The 20,425-nt window shown below is 40.2% G+C and overlaps 1 protein-coding gene across 2 annotated transcripts in view; it reads right to left on the bottom strand.

The window, feature by feature from the left end:
* Positions 1-20,425, bottom strand: part of KIFAP3 (kinesin associated protein 3) — a 74,497-nt gene that overhangs the window by 24,706 nt on the left and 29,366 nt on the right. For both annotated transcript variants that reach the window (XM_027463585.3, XM_072041853.1), the window contains exons 11-17: positions 15,382-15,482; positions 10,476-10,584; positions 9,159-9,271; positions 8,054-8,219; positions 7,719-7,844; positions 7,235-7,333; positions 6,014-6,099 (exon numbers count right to left, since the gene is read on the bottom strand). In XM_027463585.3, coding sequence (XP_027319386.1) covers positions 6,014-6,099; positions 7,235-7,333; positions 7,719-7,844; positions 8,054-8,219; positions 9,159-9,271; positions 10,476-10,584; positions 15,382-15,482 — 800 coding nt within the window. The remainder of the gene's footprint in view (positions 1-6,013; positions 6,100-7,234; positions 7,334-7,718; positions 7,845-8,053; positions 8,220-9,158; positions 9,272-10,475; positions 10,585-15,381; positions 15,483-20,425) is intronic.

Here is a 20,425-nt window from a genome sequence, read left to right as displayed (position 1 = left end):
TATTTCACCTCAATTATTTATTTATGTTTTTGAAAGACAGAATAAGCAATTGACTGGCAAATTACTAGTTAGGAGACTGAACATAGTTTCACTCTACCTATAAATCACAAATTATCAAACTGTTTGTCTATTTTATTAAGTTTTTAACTTGTATTTTACTATAAATGAGCAATAAAGGCAAAGATGTGATCACACCAGACTCAGATCAATGATCAGTTATGTCAAGAGTTTCATTCTGGCAGCAATCCTAGGGAAGGACGATTTGCAGTAATCTAGAACAATTTACATAAACTCAGCACAGAAAAGATCATTTAAGTACTGTGAGATCAAGGGTATTTCTGTAGATTTTCCATAGAAATGTGCAGAAACCACTGGGTAAGTGATTAATGGAATAACATCAGAATGGAAGAAAAGCTGTAAATGCAGGACTACAGCCAAAAGGCACAAAGAAACCAAATTACAGAAATGTAGGGCAAAATGCTTCCCTAAAACACAGTGAGTTTTCCAATAATCCTATATTCAGCTATAAAAAGCTTTATTTTTTTTTTTAAATATGAAGTTCACCTTCTTTAAACTAAGGAATTTCTGCAAAAATGAAACCAGAAAACTAAACATTGCAGAGACACAAACACAGGTTTGTGCCCTCCAGCATTTTTAAACGTTAGCCCACTGGAAAAGCAGTGGATGGAATGTGCCTACTCCCCACTCCACAACCACCCCCCTCCTCAAATACAGCACGGCCAGTAACATAAAAGGAGGAATCCTGAACGTTGATTTTATTCTCTTTGGAGCTCCCTGACATCACCGTTTTTAACATTCGGTTTCCATAAATCCTAAAGTGTCATAGAAGATGTATGGTTCGACTCTGCGAGGAATGTGCCATCCTTTTTGAAGTTCTACTTCCAACTTTGTTTACTACTGAACCATTGAAATATTATGAAGCGTTAACTGGCCTATTATCAGAGCGTGTCTGTTCCCTATCAGGGGTCCCCTTTGTCACTGGCTTCCGTCACACCTTGTATCTGATTAACACACTATAGGATAACATAGAGCTACACAGATCTGCTTTGTGTTCTCTCACAGCTGATGAAAAACAGATTTTCCTTTTCACTTTAATGTGGTTGCCCTTTAATTGGGTCTGTAATAGGGTTCATTTGATGCGATTCCTCATACTAAACTAAAACTGCTATACAGTAAGTTGAATGTTCATTACGTTTAAGGCCATAGCTGGTAAAGTGATATGTTATATTCTTCATTATTTAACCATCCCTAAAATACACAGTTTACATGAAAGGTTAAATTAAACATTTTTTAGTTAAAGAAAGATTTATCTTGTCTAGCTAACCCAAAGTTAGGCATGTAATTTGAACTATGTGCCTCTATAAACCACGGATAGAAACAGATGTTATGGATCACCTTCTGCAGGTGTCTATGACACCTACCTTGGGGTAAGTAGCACCAGAGGACAATTCATTCACAGGTCAAAAAAAATTCTTTCTGCCACTTAGACCCACAAAACTCAGTCACTTCTCTGCAATCAGGCTCATCACTAAATATATTCTGATGGGAAGCTAGTAGAAACCTATGATATGAAATTAATGGCAAGGTAGAAAGAAGACCGAGCATTCATGCCTCCTAAATTTAGGTGCCTGCATAAAAAGCACACTTTCCACAGGGTTCCTACATTGTCAATAATTAAGAGAGGTTTTTCCTTAGAGAAATTTAAGGTATCTCATTGGCCAGTTGTTATGGAAGTGATGAAGATCACTGGCTTGGCTCACCTTCCTAGTTTTTCTATTCCACAGAGAAAGCACCAACGCCAGAAGGTAACCCTTAGGATTGGTTCATGCGAAGACAAAGAATCAGAGCCCACCTGCCCTATCCAATGCCCCTGTGTGGCTGTTCTTCTAGTCCAGGTAGAGCCTTTCCTGCTGGATGCACACTCTTTGCCACCAAAAGGTACTGGCATCAAAGTGGACTGGTTTTGTATTTCACAATGCAGGAGTTGACCAGTGAAAACTCATTTCAACAGTTCAGTCTGCAGCCTCACACCCTCTACCTATCTCTCTGCATTCAGGATTGTTAGAAGGTAACAGAGGAATAAGACACATCATGAACGTGGGGAGTCTTAACAAACACAGGTAGAACCTCTTTTCCTGCAGTATAGCACTCTTCATGGATGGAAGACACCAAGTGGAGTCAAAGGTTATCTATTTTCAGAGCACACTGACCTAAAGCCGACACCAGATCCCTGTGGTCTGCTCTTCCTTGATTTTGAGAGCTGGTCAACATCTTGCACAGCTGGCCCCAAATCCCTCAGAGCACTGAGGGTCCACAGCACATTCCTAATTCTTAGATGAACTTCCAGCATTCCCAACAAGGAGGATTTGCGTTGGGCACTTGGCTAATACAGAAAGATGCAAGCCATTCATCAATACAGCCTTCTGTATGAAAAAAGGTTATTTGGCTTTCATTACAAATACTTGAGGAAAACAATAAGGGCTAGAAAAGACCCCTTAAGCATGAGGTCCTTCCTAAATCACGTAGACAGTGCTGTAGCTATCCCTTTGCTTCTGCAAAAAGCACAATGATCCACTACAGATCATAAGCGAAACAAGATGGTGCACTGGACTTGGATTCAAAGCTCTTAAAAAAAAAAACACAACACACGATCAATAGGAAAATGGGGGAAAATTGGGGAGTGGAAAGCATCATTAGACCAAAGTCTAGAAGATCTGGCTATGGTTAATTAAATGTGCTTTGAAAAAATGAGAAAAAAGCATTTAACAGCAGTGAGGGAGAGCTAGGAACACAGGATGAGAAAGATCAGATATTAATAATTCCCTCAGCTCATGGTAATGCTGTCTGAAGTGAACAGAATAAAACCTTCCTAAGCTGACATTTCTTTCACAAGCATCAAGAGCAGATGGTCAGGCTACTGAATCAAAGGAAAAGGTAACTTCATTTGCCTGAGAACCCTACACCAAGTGTGGATTCCAGGCTTTCAGCTGAGCCATGGGACCTGTCCGGTTTTAGGTGTACAAATAAATACCCTGAACTAGCTGCTTGGTGTTAAGACTAAGCATACGACACAGAACTGAAGCTCTCCTAAATTATCAACGCAGACAACAGCAGTATCTTGCATCTACCAGTGCAACGCCAAGACTCCCCAGAACACACTATGCTAAAGCAACACATCTGTTTCAGTTCATCAATGGCAGAGTCCAGCCAAGCTATATTAAACAAATCATCACCAGTGTAACATTTCCATAATTTCTGTGACAATTACTTTACTACAGAAAGCATATCTCCCCTAAGGCTTATAAGGCATCTGATTTTCTTCAGTGTTATTTCAATCACACTATATAGAGCTTATTGATGAGTGAAAGAAGCATTTGTCTTACCCGAGAAGAAATTACTTTAAAATCTCTCTTCTCCATCATTTGCTTTCTGATTTCCATCATCAGAGGAGCTAACTCTGTCAGCATGTACGGAACAACAAGACTGCAAACTTCAATTTTTATTGTTGTGGATTTAGCACTGATAAGAAATTTCAACAATCCTAGAGATGTCTGTTCAGACACCTCAGAAGGCACTGGCAACATAACACTGCCACAATCAAGCGCCTGTGTTTACAGGCTGCTTTACCCTATTGCCTGAGCTAAATGGTAGAACACCTATCAAAACCCTCAGGTTTTGATAATTTACTGTTTCATATGTTCTCCAATCACCATCTGGGATATGTTGCCTTCATTGCCTGTGATTTTTTTTTTGTACTGGAAGATGGTGTAAAACCAGCCTGTAACATACCAAGAGAGAACCACTACTTGACTGTTTTCTGCCTTCCAGAGAAGGGGTGTGTTGTACTTTCTGTTCACCACACAGGCATGGTGTTAATTATGGTTTATGCAACTTCTAATCCAACAGCTAGATGATAAAGCTGCAAAGACCTTCACAGAAAAGTACCTCTAACATGCCAAAGAACATAATTCTGTGTGGCACTGCTCCAATATAGTTTACCAGTGTATGAAATACTCCCAGTATGTGCCTGATGGCATCTCCTCTACTCCAAATATCAGCAGTACCAGATCATTTCCTCACCTTATTCTTTTCTCAAGGCCCTGGAAGCCCTGTCCAGTGCTTTTCACAAGTTCAAAGATCTCCTCTCCATCTACTGTCACAGCACTTTTTTTTTTTTTTTTTAAACATGCAGCAGAAAGATTACCCCTTCTCAGGAAGGAAGGACAAAGAAGCCAAGTAGATTTTACTCAGAAGTTAATGTTGAATGTGAAGCAATGTACTTACTCTTCTGGATTCTGTAAAATAAACGTCGCTCAACAACACTACTAACATAATAGGATCTAGTAACATAACTACTAACATGATAGACTCTACTAACTCCTAGCATAATGGGATAACTCTACTAACTAGAATCTACTGAAAAATTAAGTGCCAGATTGCAAAGTTTCCCTTTATGAACTTAACAGCCCCTCAGACACCTAGAAACTGCACTGGCTCCAAGGGAAAATAAGACGTGTTGGAAACACTTGCCAGTGTCCAGCCTCACCCAGTGGATAAAGACTTTCTATTTCAACTGGAGATGTCTCTGGAAGTGATTGATCTTGATAAGTTGAACATAAAACCCATCAGAAATAAGTATTAAGTGCAAATTCATCTTAGTTGAAATCGTGATCTTAATGAACTCCAGTGGCAGCTCTGCCAGTCACTAGTGGGTCATGATTGTTTTTCCATACCTTTGTGAAGCAAAGCAGAGATGGATAACAAAAATTCCACCACAGAAAATGTCATTTTGCTTTTTGCTTTAGAAGAATATTAAATTAAGAGATATTACTAATGAACAGAAAAATACAAAAGATTATAGTACCATGCAGACCAGAATTTAGCTCTTATATAAAACCTTTCAGAGAACAAGCTGCAGTATGCATGATCCCATTGAAGAAGAAACTAGGTGGCTGATAGGAAAAGCATTACAGTAGTCAAATATTTTATTATTATTCTTGACTCACAGTTAAACTCTTTGTCTATAAGATTAAATTTAATGAGGGCTATTCTATATCCAAATGATGTACAGTCCACATAGTCCTAAAACAATTATAAAAGATGCATTATTTTTGTCAATAAGTCAACCAATTAAACAGGCTACGAGGAATTTTAGCAGTGAAACACAACTTTTACATGGAATCTGCATCACAACATTTTTACTTTAGTGGAAAACACCACAGGAAATATTAAAGCTTCTAGAGTCAAGGATCCCTAGAAGTAGACTATATGTGGTATAAAAGCTAATAAAGCAACAGTGCTTCAAAATTCAATATTCCTTTTTCCCTCAAGGTAAGTTCAGTACAAAACAACTGTCCTGAAAATTTATTCTGATCAATGTATAGTTAGACAAACTAAGTCACATAGCTAAAAGGAGATCTATCCAATAGTTGAAGACAGTATTAAAAACTTCAATGTTATACTGCCTGTTCCCCCAGCAGAAAAGCCAGCTTTAGGATCACACCCCACATTTTCTTTTTGAAAAAAAAATAAGAAAATACTGGCACCGATCACTGTAGAAAAACTGAATAAAAGCTGCCGGGTAACAAGAGCCATTTGTTTGGAAAAATAAGACAATGAAAGGTTGGCATACTTCTGCACTGTGATTAATTTTAATTTTCTTTAAGTAAAAAAGCATTCTTTAGAAGTGTTTGTGAATAGTTAACTCTAAGTGTACTTCATACACTTAAGCATAATTTTTCATAATTATTTTTTCATATAGTTAAGTATGACTTTCCAAAGTATACATGCACTTCTTAGAAGTTTGGTACACAGCCTGGAATGATGATTGTTATTGACCTGTGAAAATTCATCTTTTTCCTATGTGATTAGGAAGCTGCACATGAAAAGTATTTTTACTTTGCAAGTGCAAAGTATTGGTATACAGTTATTATTTCTAAATTATGTTGTGTAAAGAGGTTCTTGAAGGGCAGATGAGAAAAATCAGACCTACCGCTATAATATCCAGCGTGTTGTCACAAACTTTGCGTATCTCAGCATTTTTATCATGCATCAGGTCTATAAGATATGCCGGAGCTTCTGGAAAGAATCTGTTAAGGATAAAGGCTACGTCTTTTGCACAGCCTTCCTCCAACTGCAGATTTCATAACAAACTGTAGCGAGAAATTTTCTATCACATTTGAAGTTCAGCAGCCTTCCCACCACCATTTTTTTGTTTGTTGTTGTTGTTGGTGTTTTCTTTTTAATCACATTTTAAGATATCCAAATATCCTTCAAAAGTTGTGAAGAAAAATTACTTGTCCCTTATAAAGTAAATATATTCTTATCTGCTAGGGGAAATCCATGCACCTGTGCCTTTTTGACTAAAATATGTTAGTCCATTTCCATGGAATAGTTTAATCTTTTGAGAATGTTACTTTCGTAATCCTTAGGGTGTTCCCCTCTCTCAAAAAACATTCCAGTGTACTTGTCTCAAAAAAAAAAAAAAAAAAGGTCAGGTGCAAATGATAAAATTATTACCAGACTTGTTCAAACCGAATGAGAAAAGTGTTACTTGAATGCTGGTGCTTTACTATTACAGATATAAACAACATTTTCTAGTAGTAATGACTGAATAGGAGTTACAAGTACCATATCAAAAGTTGAACAGATCCACAACATGAGGAAACCAAAGAACAGATTTAGTCACAACAATCAAGTGAAAAAAGGAGAAAGAGGAAAGCCAGGAACAGAAATCAAAGTCTAGGTACAGGAAGAAGCGAGGAGACTTATGCTAAGCATAAAATTTGAGGAACGGTACAGTTCTTCTTATTATTTATGGTATCCAGAGTGATGCAAGAAAGAATGCTACTTAAGTACTTTAATGTACTTCAAACTATGCAATATATACATATAAGAGTGCAGAGAAAGAAGTTTATCTATGTTTTAAGTTACTTTTTCTATGGACTATGATTGGCAAAACAATTCACAGCATAATTAAGGTTGGATAGGAAGTGAAGGATCCAGTCCAGTTGTACCTCTGCCCTATTTCAAAGCAAACCAAATTTTAATCTGTACTATCCATCCTGCAGTCCTTCCACATGCCCAGGCTGTGTGGATTTTTCCTTCAGCTGAAATAAACCATTTACCAAGACCTCTGAGACAAGAGGTTTATGGGCCAAACATCAGTAAGTTAGCTGCTGTGATTCTAGATGTGTGGCCATTAAAAAGATACGTGTTTCCTTGATAATGACATCTCTGGTGGCCTGGTGGAAGACCATCTGATAAAAGACATAGATGATCTGGCAGACAAACTCATCATCTTCCTGCTGAGCTGTAAAGGGAAAAAAAAAAAACAAACCACAATTTAAGATCTCACAACTAGAAGTTCTTGATGCTTAGAGAAAGCCCAGCTCCTACATGTCAGCTAGATAGTTCAGCGGTATGCATGAGACTTCATCATTTGACAGTACAAACTGTGTGCCTCTTTCCCTGTTCCAGTCAAATAGAAAGGTTACAGATTGCAGCTAGAGCTGTGGAGGTATTAAAAAAACAAATCCAAAACCTCTAGGTAAACATCTCTTTAACAATAATGGAGCAATTGCGCCTCCTTTTATATACAAAACACTTAGCCCTGTCTTGCAAGAGAAAATGAATGGAGCATTTGGTTACAGCACAGCTACGGCAGCGAAACATCTGTGAAGGACAAGACAAAATACCATTTAGAAGTTCAATGAGCGCAGGAATGATTCCAGACTTGGCCAGTAGAGCAGCACAAGAATCATCCATAGAAACCGTTCCAATCATTATCACCACTTCCAAAACGAGGTCATCCTCTGCAGAACCTGGAAGACAAAAGGCAGAAAGCGTTACCTCTTCGAAGCCCTTAGTCTTCTGGCAGTTGTATTTTGTTTCTATATATAATGCTGTTTTTCAGTGTTATGCTTCCCCAAACAACCACAAGTTGGAGGTGAATATGCTCTACTCTGAAAGAGCACTCTGTAAGTACTCTTTGAGAGACTACTTCGAAAGACTAATCAACCTTTGTACAGACCTGGTTTCAGTTTATCCTTGAGGTATGGAACGAGTTTGTACTCTTTCAGCACAAGTTCCCAATCCAGATCTGGTAAGGTCAAATTTGCAAGTGTTCCCAGGCATTCAATCACAAATTCTTCCTCTTCATCATTCGATATTTGAGCTGCTAAGTCACCAACATAATCCTAATGAAAACACAGCAGACAGATAACATATTACAGGCAAACTACCTGGGGTTCTGAAGGACCCACCACTTGGTCAAATCAAAACTAGTTCTCTAAAGAAAGCTAAAGGAGACTCTTCTCTTGAAACAAGGGCTAATAAAGCAGATTCACTTTCAGTTGAAAAACACAATCCAAGCATGTCAGCATTCTTCCTCTCAGTCCTTTCACTTTCAGGAGATGTGAATCATTTGTTCAGGTGTTCCAAAAGAAGTTACTACTGCACACAATAACAAAGTTTGAGAAAACTATTAGAAAATAAAGGAATTAAGAATGTGAACGCCATGCTTTCTTAGTGACAACAACAATGCCATCTTCCCCAAAGATTTTAAAGAAATGACTACAAGGTTTTCAAACAGAGAAGAGTCATAAATTTCACTTATTAATTCCATACAGCTTTAAGACAATTTGATATTGAGTTCTTATTTTAACAGTACACTTAATTTCCACAATAACAATGATGCCCCCCCCCTTTTTTTTGGAAAAGGCAGCTTTACATGATTAACTGAATAATAAGAACTCAAAATTGTTAGAATATCCACTCATACAGACCACTTGGCCCAGTGAAAAGCCCCTTATTTTGCCTTCTAACTCTAAAAGCAATTATTTAGAACAACCATTAAATGTTACGACATGCACCCCAGCAGTTGTGCTTTCTGTTCCTTTTGGAACAGGGTTTTATTGGATGGAGCTTAGGATGCATTTTCCCTGTAGTAAGAAAACCAAATCCTTATCTATCAACTGAGATACCCTCCTAAAACAAAACATAAATACGAATCAGCCCATAACAGACAAGAAAAAACAAACTGGGCATCTGCAAAGCCATAATACAGCAGCTCTCCAAAGCCAGACTTTTCCAGTAGGAAGAATCAGAGATCATGTTAGGGAACAGGTAATACTTACAATAAACAGGTTTTTAGTTGGCCCGTCATGTTGTGAAATATTCCTGATCATCTTCATTAACAATGGGTCCTTAAATTTCAAAGCCCGTTTCATTAGCATTTTCAACCCATTTCCTGAAAAGAAAAACACTTAGAAAGTCTTCAAAATAAAAATGAGAAATGTACTGGCCTATCAAAACAGAAGAGCAAAAACCCAAAAGTTTAAATAGAAAAAAGTGAAGAATCTACACAAGAACTACTGCTTCTTCCAAGTTTAAGAAAAGAAGGAACTACTCTGTATAAATTCTATAGCCTCTGTAAAACAACTACATGTACTGGTGGCACACTACTAAAAAAATTAGATGAATGCTTCAGATATTTCCAGTTATTTATTAAGATCAAGGTTCTAGATCTGAACCATTGTCCTATTGTCAGTGGAGATGCAGCACAACCATTTGTACTAGCTCAGAGACTTCTCTCTCCACCCTAGAATAAATGCATAATTGTGGTTTTACAAGATCATTTACCAGTCACATCGAGCTGTGTGTGAGAATGCACATACAGACATGCAGATCTGCAGTACATGATTGCAGGCAAGTTGCACTGTTATAGTTATGTTTCCAGAAGATCACCTTGCCCATCTAGTAACTGCTACAACTTGATTTTTTTTTTCTTTAGTATCAAATTGGATCTCCCCCTTCTACAGAGCTACACAGAGAAATCTGAAATTGGATTACTCGCCTCAAAATCCATTGATTCAATTTTCCCTTAACTTTAAAGTCTAATAAATTATTTACAGTAGTCCACAGTTAAAATTTTGAGCACAGATTAAAATGAGAGCTACCAAATAATAATGTGCCACTTAAAGCTGCTAGGATGAAAATAATGAAACTTAATGAGCAAGACAGAGAGCTACTGAACAAAATGCAGACATCTATCTATGCCATATAAAATACCAGAATGTCAGAGAAGCTCAATTAAAAAAATAATGAAAAGATGGTAGTGGCAGATTAAACACCAATTAGCTGGAGGTGGATTTTGGGCATCAGGATGAATGAAACCTTGATCTCTTCATACATCCATGTTTTCCTAGAGTAGTGTCATCAGTATATTTTATAGAACTTCATGCATATATGAGAGACTTGGGCATACGTCACTACTTGGTTTCACTCCTGCCACCAAGACCAATTCTGGGGAGGATATAGTCATTTGTTTGCAATCTTACCCAAAACAGTTTTATTTTTTAGAAAATATATGTAAGTTTATAAACAGCTATGTATTTGTTTTATACATATATATACACACACAAAAAAAACCACTAAAATCTGAATATGTTTACCTTCACAGATAAGTTGCACATTTCTTTTGTTAGCAGCAAGATTAATACAGAAAGAAATAAGTTCCAGGTCAACTCGCTCATCAGGACACTCAAAGAGCATCTTCATTAACTGCCAAGAAACACAAGCACATTTAAGCCATTAATCTTTCCAAAGCTTTAGAAGAGCAGTATTATGATGTCAAGTCCAGTATTTATTTTTAAATATTCAGCATTTCTACAGGCACAGTAAAGTTATAAAAGTCAAGGGCACAAGACGTATGGTTCCATTATTTGGGGATAACAATGCACATACAGAGTGCCAAAAATGGCAGTCACTCATCACCTTAAAATAACTTGGGTTAGTTACATTTTATTGCTGCCACTGAGGGTTTTTTGTCTTTGTTTTTTTTTTTTTTTTTTTTTTAGTGTTATTTAAACTTGCAAATGGATAAATTTGTTTTCAAATGTTAGGTAGATTTAATACAGAAACAAGTTAGTTCCATATAAATTCAGAATAATACCTAGTAGTTTAATAAAATTATGACTCTAAACAGATATTTAATTGCAGAATAATTCTACTTCTATTTTGCTTTCAGATGACTCTGTTTATAGGCAAAATGTGTTGCATCTGTAACAACATGCTGTACCTCTGCACCTTTAATTCCTATAGCAGAACATGGCCATATATCGAAGATTTCTCAGCAGTAATCCTGTGGGTTTTTTTGGTAACAGGAAGAAACGACCTAGGTTAACATAAATAGACAATTGCCTATAATACTGTTCTGACTGCGAATTCCCAGATGATTCCTCAGCAAATAACCTATAGATTGTCATCATTTTATACACCTGGAGCCTGTATTGTCCATTACATCTCAGGCTATCTAGAATTGTTTTGTTCAATAGGAACGTTTTGTGAAATGGCATATTGAACATATGAACATGACTCTACATCCGTTTCATTTCTTTGTTTCCAACCGCAGAGCAGGCAAGTTGCACTGCTTCCCTACTGAGGGGCTGTAGGATATCACCCTGCTTGCTCCTAAAACCTGCTCAGTTCATAAGACACGTCAAGTTTACAAGGCACTGCAGTGTGATGACAAGACTGAGATTACTAGAAGTAGAAACAACTGAACCTAAAGATAAGTGAGACAAAATAAAATATATTTAGCTCAGCTTTTCTCAAATAGGGGTGCAGGAAGAAAAATGCAACTATCATTACGTGTTTGTGTGCTTGCCCCCTGGTGGCAAGACGGTTTGTAATGCATTAAGCACTAGAGAAAGTGGATAAACAACCTATTTAGGGAAAAAATTAAAAACAGGAACAATAGGATTGCAGGAATTTCACTCTGAAGTATTTTTGTGCAGCAATTCAGTATGTTTACATATCACGAGATAGCAAGCTGTCAATTCCAAACAGAGCCCAAACAAAGCCATACGTTTTTAGGTTACAACAGTTATTAATCTTTTTTTCCCTGAGACTTTCACATACTGATTTAAAAGCCATCACTGATTTCTTCCTCCCTTTCTTAAGAAGGTAGAATCAGATTTCCTTACGCTGTTTTAAGAACTTATAAAACCTGTAGTTTATTAAATCCGTAAGCCTGACAATCACGTAAGACCGAATTAACCAGAGAAGAAAGTTGCCACTTAACAAGTAGAACATGAGCATTCAAAAATCACCCCCTGCAACTCTTCTGTTACAAAACCTTTAAAAATAGATTTTTAAAGCCCTTCAAACAATTTGAAGGGAAACATTCTCATTACTTACACAATACAAAATCTGTGGAAATTAGATGTTTAACAAGGGATTACACTGTTAATTACTGAGCTACTTCTCTATAAAAAGGAAAAATATATCCAGTTTCAATTAAAGCTGTTCAAATTTTAAAATAATAGTTTCGTACGAGCTCCATGTTTCCCATTATGTCTTCATTTAATTTGATTGCTTCTTGTGCCACTTCAAAAGGAAGAGTAATTGCTGCCAAATAGGAAATATTAAAATTAAATTTGTTCTGCTTTTACTATGTCCATTGTCATCTTTTACTGATTTAACAGGAAGGCAGTAAAAAGACTGCAGCATGTGCAATGAAGAGGCAGTAGTGTTCAATCAGACAAGTCCCATATTGAGTATCAGATACCACAGACCAGGACTGAAATCACTGTGTCTAGACTCTCTGGCACCTGCCTTCACTTATTTACCAGTGACCAGAGGCCAACCCCCACAGCTCTCTGCTCACATACACCTCTGTCCAACCCCCTCCCCGAGCCCAGCTCAAACATCTTTGAATGATTATGCCAGAACTGCATGCCTCAGGAATCTCTTCTGACCGGCTACTCCCTAACTCTGCTGTTTGAAGTGATGCTCTGGTTTCTGAACTTCAGCAGATAATGGCGGACAGGAGCAAAGGGTGCTGTCAAGAGAGGACGTTTACCAGCATTAAGCTGAAAAGAAGCTTATAGATCAAAGAGGGGCCAAACAGGACAACCGTGGTGGAAAACATGTGGGTAGCTGCAGAGAACCTTGCACACTGCTCTGCGGTAAAATATTAAATATCACCATGACATCACTGCCTAACCATGCCCTTTGATTGGCCAGGTTATTACCAATAAATGCTTTTATAAGCATCTGGATGGCATTTGCACCTATTTAAACAAAACACGCATTGCTGAGGTCTAAACAAGAATGAACTGTTAATACTCACTTTTAACTGTTACTAGAATAGCACCCACTAACTCCTTCAAGCCACAAGGATGTTTACCTGGGACAGCATGCGAAAGCCCTCCTCAAGCACCTCACATGTTCAAAAGACAACAGGGGATGGATTTTCTACAACAGCTAAAAATCCGTTATCGAGCATTTGCCAGTTCAGATGTACACCTTTCCTCAAGGAGACAAAGCCACTGAAGGGCACGCACTGTTATTAAAGACAGAATTCAGTTTTCTGGGATAGAATCAGACAGTAGGGAGTCCTTGAAAAAGGTCATTTTCTTCTCTTGATGCAATATCTACTTCTGTGGTTTTTGCTGCCTCTGTTTTCCTTAACAATTGTCCTAACTTTTAAATAAAATCTCCAGTTGTCCAGCTTGTCCTTTTTGAACAGCCTGCAGATATCATCTGTATATTACATCAGCCACTAAAGAATCAATAGCCATAGGTATTTTTCAAATTTTGCAGTTTTATCCAAAGTCCAATTAAGGCAGTGGAATTGTTTCCTGTTCCAGCAGGCTCTGGATAAAGCCCTACAAACACTACCTTAAGCAGCCACTGCCCATCAGAACAATGATGTTTACTAAAGCTCACTGTATGATTTCACTGAAGATCCTCATCTCCTTATGTTTGACACTGGGGATCTAAGATGCAAGCCAAGATTCCCTAAAAGCAAATCATAACTGAGCCCTGAAACAGTGAATTTGTTTGGCAGGTGACTGTTGAGAACAAAGCAGGTCCCTTGTATCATGCAAATGTCTTAACAAAGTTACTTCTGTGACAGAAAAAGTAGCCAGTAGGATGTTTGCAAGAACATTTGGTAACATACACTAATTATTCCCACCAGTTCTCCCTTCTCTTTTCTCCAAAACCCTCCTGTATTTGGAAAAACATCACAATTTTTGTCATGAAATAATGACCAGAAACATTCTGAATTTTTTCCATGGCAACTTCCCATTCTCGATGTATTTGATGTTAAAAACATGTTTGGCAGGGAAGAAAATACAATGGTGCAATTCTGAAAGAGCTACCAGAGAGCTTTCTACATTTATGCAACGCAGGCTTTCTCAACGCCAAGCCTCATCAGGACCCAGAGAGATTGGTTAGAGAGTATTCACTGTTTGTTAAAAAACATGCTACAGCCCAAAATCAAGGAAGTACACATAAAATACCTCCCTAAAAGCATGAAACAGTGTCTGCGCATGGGTCAGAGACTATGGCTGGAGATAAAAAGTTATGAAAAAGTGTAGTCTGAAAGATTAGTGAAGAGCCCTCATGTCTCCAACTGTTGCACACGCCTGCAGTTGGAAAAGGAATTGTCATGCAGCAATGCAACACTGCTTGGCTGGTTTCCAGTTCATATCCTGTAACACAGGAGACACTGAAATTTTGATACCCAATGGGATCAGAAAAGAATAGCTTCTAAAACAGCAAAGGAAATACTTTCCATGAGGTTCCCTAAGGATCTACTATGCACAAGTTTTTTATCTCTTTCAAGTATTCCCAATCTTCCACAGAAATTTATCGAGTACCCTGAATTTTTCACCAATTCGATGTATCTCAAGGCTCAGCAGTACTGATAAAAATATCTGTCACCCGACCTTTTTCTGAGGACCATCAAAACACAGCAAGAACAGTCAGACTGCCTAAAGAGTAGGTGGCTCACTACTGACTCAGCAGCATCATGCCTGTTCCCATTCTCACCTGTGGGTGTCAGTGCGAGCTCTGCAATAAGTGGGGAAAAGATGTGCACACAGCAAGATGCATCTTGACACCTCCAAGTCCTACAAGGAGCGGCTGAGGGAGCTGGGTTTGTTCAGCCTGAAGAAGAGGAGGCTCAGGGGCATCCTTATCGCTCTTTATAAGTACGTTAAAGGAGGCTGTAGCGAGGAGGGGGTTGGTCTGTTCTCCCACGTGCCTGGTGACAGGACAAGGGGGAATGGGCTGAAGTTGCACTAGGGGTGTTTTAGGTTGGATGTTAGGAGGAACTTCTTTACTGAGAGGGTTGTGAGGCACTGGAATGGGCTGCCCAGGGAAGTGGTGGAGTCACCATCCCTGGAGGTCTTTAAAAGACACTTAGATGTTGAACTTAGCGATATGGTTTAGCAGAGGACTTGTTAGTGTTAGGTCAGAGGTTGGACTCGATGATCTTGAGGTCTCTTCCAACCTAGAAATTCTGTGATTCTGTCATTGGGACCTCATCAGACATAAAGCACATACCTGCGGGATACAGTCTGTGTAGGCAAACATCGATTTGAAGCGATCGTCCATGCTTATGTGATACAGAATGCACATGGCTACTTGTTTGTAGTTTTCATTTGCTAGAAGGAAAAAAAAAACAACAAACAAACATTAACAAGATTTGCACTTTAAGTACTATAAACATTTAAGGGGAGGAATGAAAAGCACAAAAATCCTAATTAAGGAAGGGAAAATTTAAAACAGAAATGCAACATTTATTAAAGGGTCTTGTCTGGAATATCCAAGTGAACAATGTCTTTGTGCAAAGAGGGAACAAAGGCAATGCCAACTACTCCCTCTTTTCCCAGCACCTCAAAACATTTCCTTAGTACCACTTTGCAAGGAATCTATTTTCTGAAAGGAACATTTATTAATGATGGACCATCCAGAGAAAGCCTTCATCACATCCCAGCTAGGAAATTAAATACCAAATGTAATGCTGGTTTAGCTGTGGATATTCCTGTTGAAACGATAAGCTTGTCTCAAAGTGAAATACCAAAGAACGCATCAATGTCACAGAGATAAATAAGAACTACTGCTCTAAAAAGTGTCGTAGAAGGAAACCAGTGCCTTTCACGTAAATCACACGCTGATTGTTTTATTATCCTAAACCGTGGGTGCCTTGTGTTTCATACATTTCAAAGAAAATAGTGTATTTTATTTGCACGTTAATGCTTAACAAAGATTCTAAAGGAAAAAAAAAAATTGAAGCAACTTAAATGAGCAGGCTATGAAGTATTTAACGGGAAGACTATAAAAACAGCTTAGACAAACGCATAAATGCTTGCTAAGAAAAACATAGATATGCCTGGTCCTGACTCTCTGCTGAAATTTGGACTGAGGACTGTCTTGAGCTCTCCTCTAGCCCCGCATTAGAAGGATACTGGCTATATATGGGATAACACATACAACTGGATGTTTATATTAGTTAGGCCAGTATGTAATAAGGTCACCAACTCAGAATTAATTCACAGGTCTCATACAGCTCAGAAATATCTTACCTCCCACTTGTACTTCAGTTGGACCAATTCTCATGCTTTGGCAAAGAATCAAGACCTCAAAGAGCAACCAACCCAAGCCAGTTAAATCTTTCATCTGCATACATCATTGGGAACTGGAATTTCCTTTAAGCAGCAAGGATAGGTTGTCTTTATCCTGAGAATGCACATTTTGTGTCTCTTTTTAAAATTGAATTACCAGAAAAACCCATGAAACCCTTCTGGCAGTTGCTATACAACAGTGAAGTATTCTTTCCTGAAGTATTCTTTTCCTAAAAAACATAGCTGACCTTTTGGATCTAACTGGCAGATCACCTAACGAGGGGAGGGTGAGAGGTAACAAAAAAAAACCAACAAAACACAACTTTTATCTCAACCTACCAGAAATTTATCAGCTAGGTAAAGGATAATGACGAACTTTGAAAGCTGATCAGGCTATTATTAAAATAAAAGCAAAGACTATGCTAAAGCATATAAATTCTGTTTTAAGCAAACAAAATGAAGTGTTCCCTGTCTTTTGTGCTTCTCTGGTGACTGGTCATCTTACCTACCTATCAACTTGTAGTGACATCGTGATCCAACAAGAGCATGGGGAAAACGCTTTACTATGCATGCAGCTAAAGGCTTCTCCTAAGCAAATATAAAAATTTAAAGGGTAAATTATGCCCTCAAATTTCATGGGGCTAGAGAAAAGCTGTTTACACTGCTCTTAACACTTCTTTCCATGCCTCCATTGAAGACCCAAACATCAAGACTCAAAATTAAGACTCAAATTACAATTACACTTTGCCAGGTAATGCAGAAAACACTACGTGAAGTAAAAGGTAAACCAGAATAAGGGAGGAAAGTTGGCTCCCCAGGAACATGGAAAACAGACTAGAGGCAAGTTGGGCCAGATCTTCAGAGGGTACGAACTGGTAGGCAGCCAACGAGAAGGGTGCTACTTTATACTTGCTTAACCTCTACCCTTCGTGTTCCCCCCCCAGCCTTATTCTTGCAAATGTTATTTGTGCTAAAATAAAGCATCAGTTAAGGTAAATCCTTACATTCTGTAGCAACCATAGTTTATTTCCTGGTATTTGTTAATATTACGAGCTTATCTGAAAATATGACAGCCACAGTAGCAGTCAAAGCACCACGTCCAACCTTTCCTTGAACACCCTCAGGGGCGGTGACGCCACCTCCTCCCTGGGCAACCTGTCCCAATGCCTGAGCGCTCTTTCTGAGAAGTAATGTCTCCTCATTGTTTTACTTGTTGAAGAGCAGCACTCCTTGTTCAAATTCTTTAACTCTTGAAGAGTAGGGGCATGACGTTTCCATTTTTCCACTCCCCAGTGACAGCACCCCACTACCAGGACTTCTCTGCTGTGATGGACGGAGGCTTGGCAACTCCAGCAGCCAGTTCCCTCAGCACCCTGGGATTCTGCTCATCAGGTCCCGTAGACCTGTACCTCTTTGGATTCAGCAGCTGGTCTCAAACCTGCTCTTCGCTTACACTGGGTGGGACTCTGCTCCCCCAGCCTCCATCTATGGGGTCAGGGAAATGAAAGATGGGGGAAGCCCTTCTACCTGTGCACACAGAGGCAAAGAAGTTGCTGAGTACCTCAGCCTTCTCCATGTCTGTCATTACCAATTACTCCGATATAGAAACTCACTCCTAATGTAAGAACTTAGCCAGCTATAATCACTCACCCACTACTGTTTTCACCCCTCGGTTTATTTTCACAAATGTTAAAGGCGCATGGTGGTTCACGGGGACTCCTCCTGTCACCCCAGCGCAGCAGCCCGAAGGGAGCTGGGGCCTCTCTTGGGCTCTTCCTCGAGGCTCTGCGCACAAGGGCTGCCACCTCTCGCACAAGGGTTGCCGGATGGGAAAGAAGCACTCACACAACCCCTGACAACTGGCAAAGGTCTTTATTGCCACATAGCTCCAGGCTAATGCCTGGAGTGGAGCCTGGGCGATGCGGAATACGGAGCTGGCCGAGCCCTTCTGCACAGCTGCCGGTGTTCCTTCAGGATGCTTTTCAGAGAGCTGCCGGCGGAGTCCCATGTTTGTTGTGGCTGAGGTGGGTCCACTTCCATCGCTTCCTCTTCATCTCGTGCACCCACCTCCATGGGCTCCGCGGGTTGGAGGACGAGCCAGTCCCTGGCAGGGACTGCCCACACAGGCTGCCGTCCGTTGGGCATGTTTTCCGGCCACGGTGCCGCACCAGGACGCCTCCCAGTTCCGGGCCTCGGGTCCGTTCCGTTCTCCGCCTGATTGTCATTCACGGAGTTCCTGCTGTTTCCTTTCCCTTGGCCACGGCTGGGTCCCGCATCATATGCTGACCGCTGGGCACGGCTCCGCATCTCGTGGCCCTCCAACCCACGCTCTCCGTCATCACTGGACCTCCGGCTGGGCCCAGGGCTGCTGCTGCTGTCCCTCCGAGGGGCCGGCCTGCTCCCCGCATCGCTTTGGCTCCAATGATGTTGATCATAATAGCCTCTGGGCCGGGCACCAGACACCTCCTGGGCACTGATGGTTCTTGTGCTGGAGGTGCTGGCCCTCGACCCACGGCGCATCCATGCAGAGCCAGACATCCTCCTCAGTGGTCCTAGAACAATTTCTTGTCCTCGCACTGAGAAGGGCTGCTGCTCGCCTCGCTCTCGCTTTGCTCCTAACTCTGGCCTTCCTTCAGCCGCTGGCTTTCGGAAGACCAAATCGCTGAGCAAGTGGCGGGCCAGGGGCAGGGGGGCCCCTTTTATAGGGCCCGGGCCAAGGGCGGGCCCACTGTTGGCCACTGTGACCTCGGCAAAGCTCTGTGATGGAGCGGCCCGTGCGAGGCCGAAGGCGGCTGCCTTGGAAGAGGCCCGGAAGATGCCCTCATGTGGAGCAAGGACGAGGGTTGGGGGGGCTGAGGGCCCCCTTTTCTGGGGCTGGCTCCCCCCAGGCCGTTTGGCTTGCCAGAGAGAAAGGCTGCCCCATGCAACCCTGCCTCCACCCGTTCTCTCTCCAGATCTCCAAGGGTCAGAGTCTGTCGCTAACAAAAAGAAAACCCACCAACAAAACCAAACCAGACCAATTCACGAGGCTAAAGCAGTCAAAACTGAACACTGTGACTGTTCATACCTTGCAAAAGTTTCTACTGCTCATTTCGTAAAATTCTGCAACACGCACGTGGTGTGGGGGGGAATAGAAATCACCTTCAGAGTCTGAAAATTTGTGCCTGACCAGGGAAAAGCCAAGGACGTGTTTAATCAACAGGCTCCAGCACTCTCTTCTTAGAAGAGAAAAAGACACAACTTAAACTTGATAAAACTCCTTACAAATAACAAGTGAGGAATAAAGGTAGGACATCAGCATTCCTCTAAAGGGAGAAGGAACATGAAATGGAGTTAGGATTAGACAGGTCCTTTACACACACACATGCACTGTGTATTGTAGAGTACAGAGTGAGTGCACGTCCAGTGATTTCCCCACCTGCACTCCCAGTTGGGTTACTGGTGTCTTATCTCTGTGCCCTGCAGTACACCCTCTTATAAACCATATGCTTGATTCAGTGGGGGGGGGCGTTAGGAGCTTCAGCTGAGAGCAGGGTCCTCTGGTGGGAGTCATTAGATGTTCCTCGACCTCTCAGTAACACAACAGCATTGAAATAACAGGACTATAGAACTAAACTTAAAAGAAAACAGTGGAAGCACTTCAGTGGAAAATAACAAAAACAACAAAAGAAACCTCCTACTTCTATCAGTTCTCACGTAAAACTGTGGCTACTTACGAGCCAAAGAATAAAACACTTCAGGAAAACCAAGAAGTGCTTGTTCTTTAGCACAGTCACAATGATTTAATGCAAATTGTTAACATCATGCTCAATAAGAAAGCATAGAGCCTATTGGAAAGTTGATTGGAAACTGTGCATAACTACTTTGTCTAAAATTAGGAAGAGAACAGATTCAACAGCTACAATGCTATGAACACTAAGCATCATCTTGCAGGCTAAAGATGGTGTAAAAAGGTAGGAAGTGACAGACTGAAGAAATCCACC

This window comes from Anas platyrhynchos, chromosome 8, assembly GCF_047663525.1.
Source record: "Anas platyrhynchos isolate ZD024472 breed Pekin duck chromosome 8, IASCAAS_PekinDuck_T2T, whole genome shotgun sequence".
NCBI classification, from domain to species: Eukaryota; Metazoa; Chordata; class Aves; order Anseriformes; family Anatidae; genus Anas; species Anas platyrhynchos.
The sequence above is the reverse complement of the archived record's forward strand: the minus strand, read 5'-3'. Positions and strand labels throughout refer to the sequence as shown.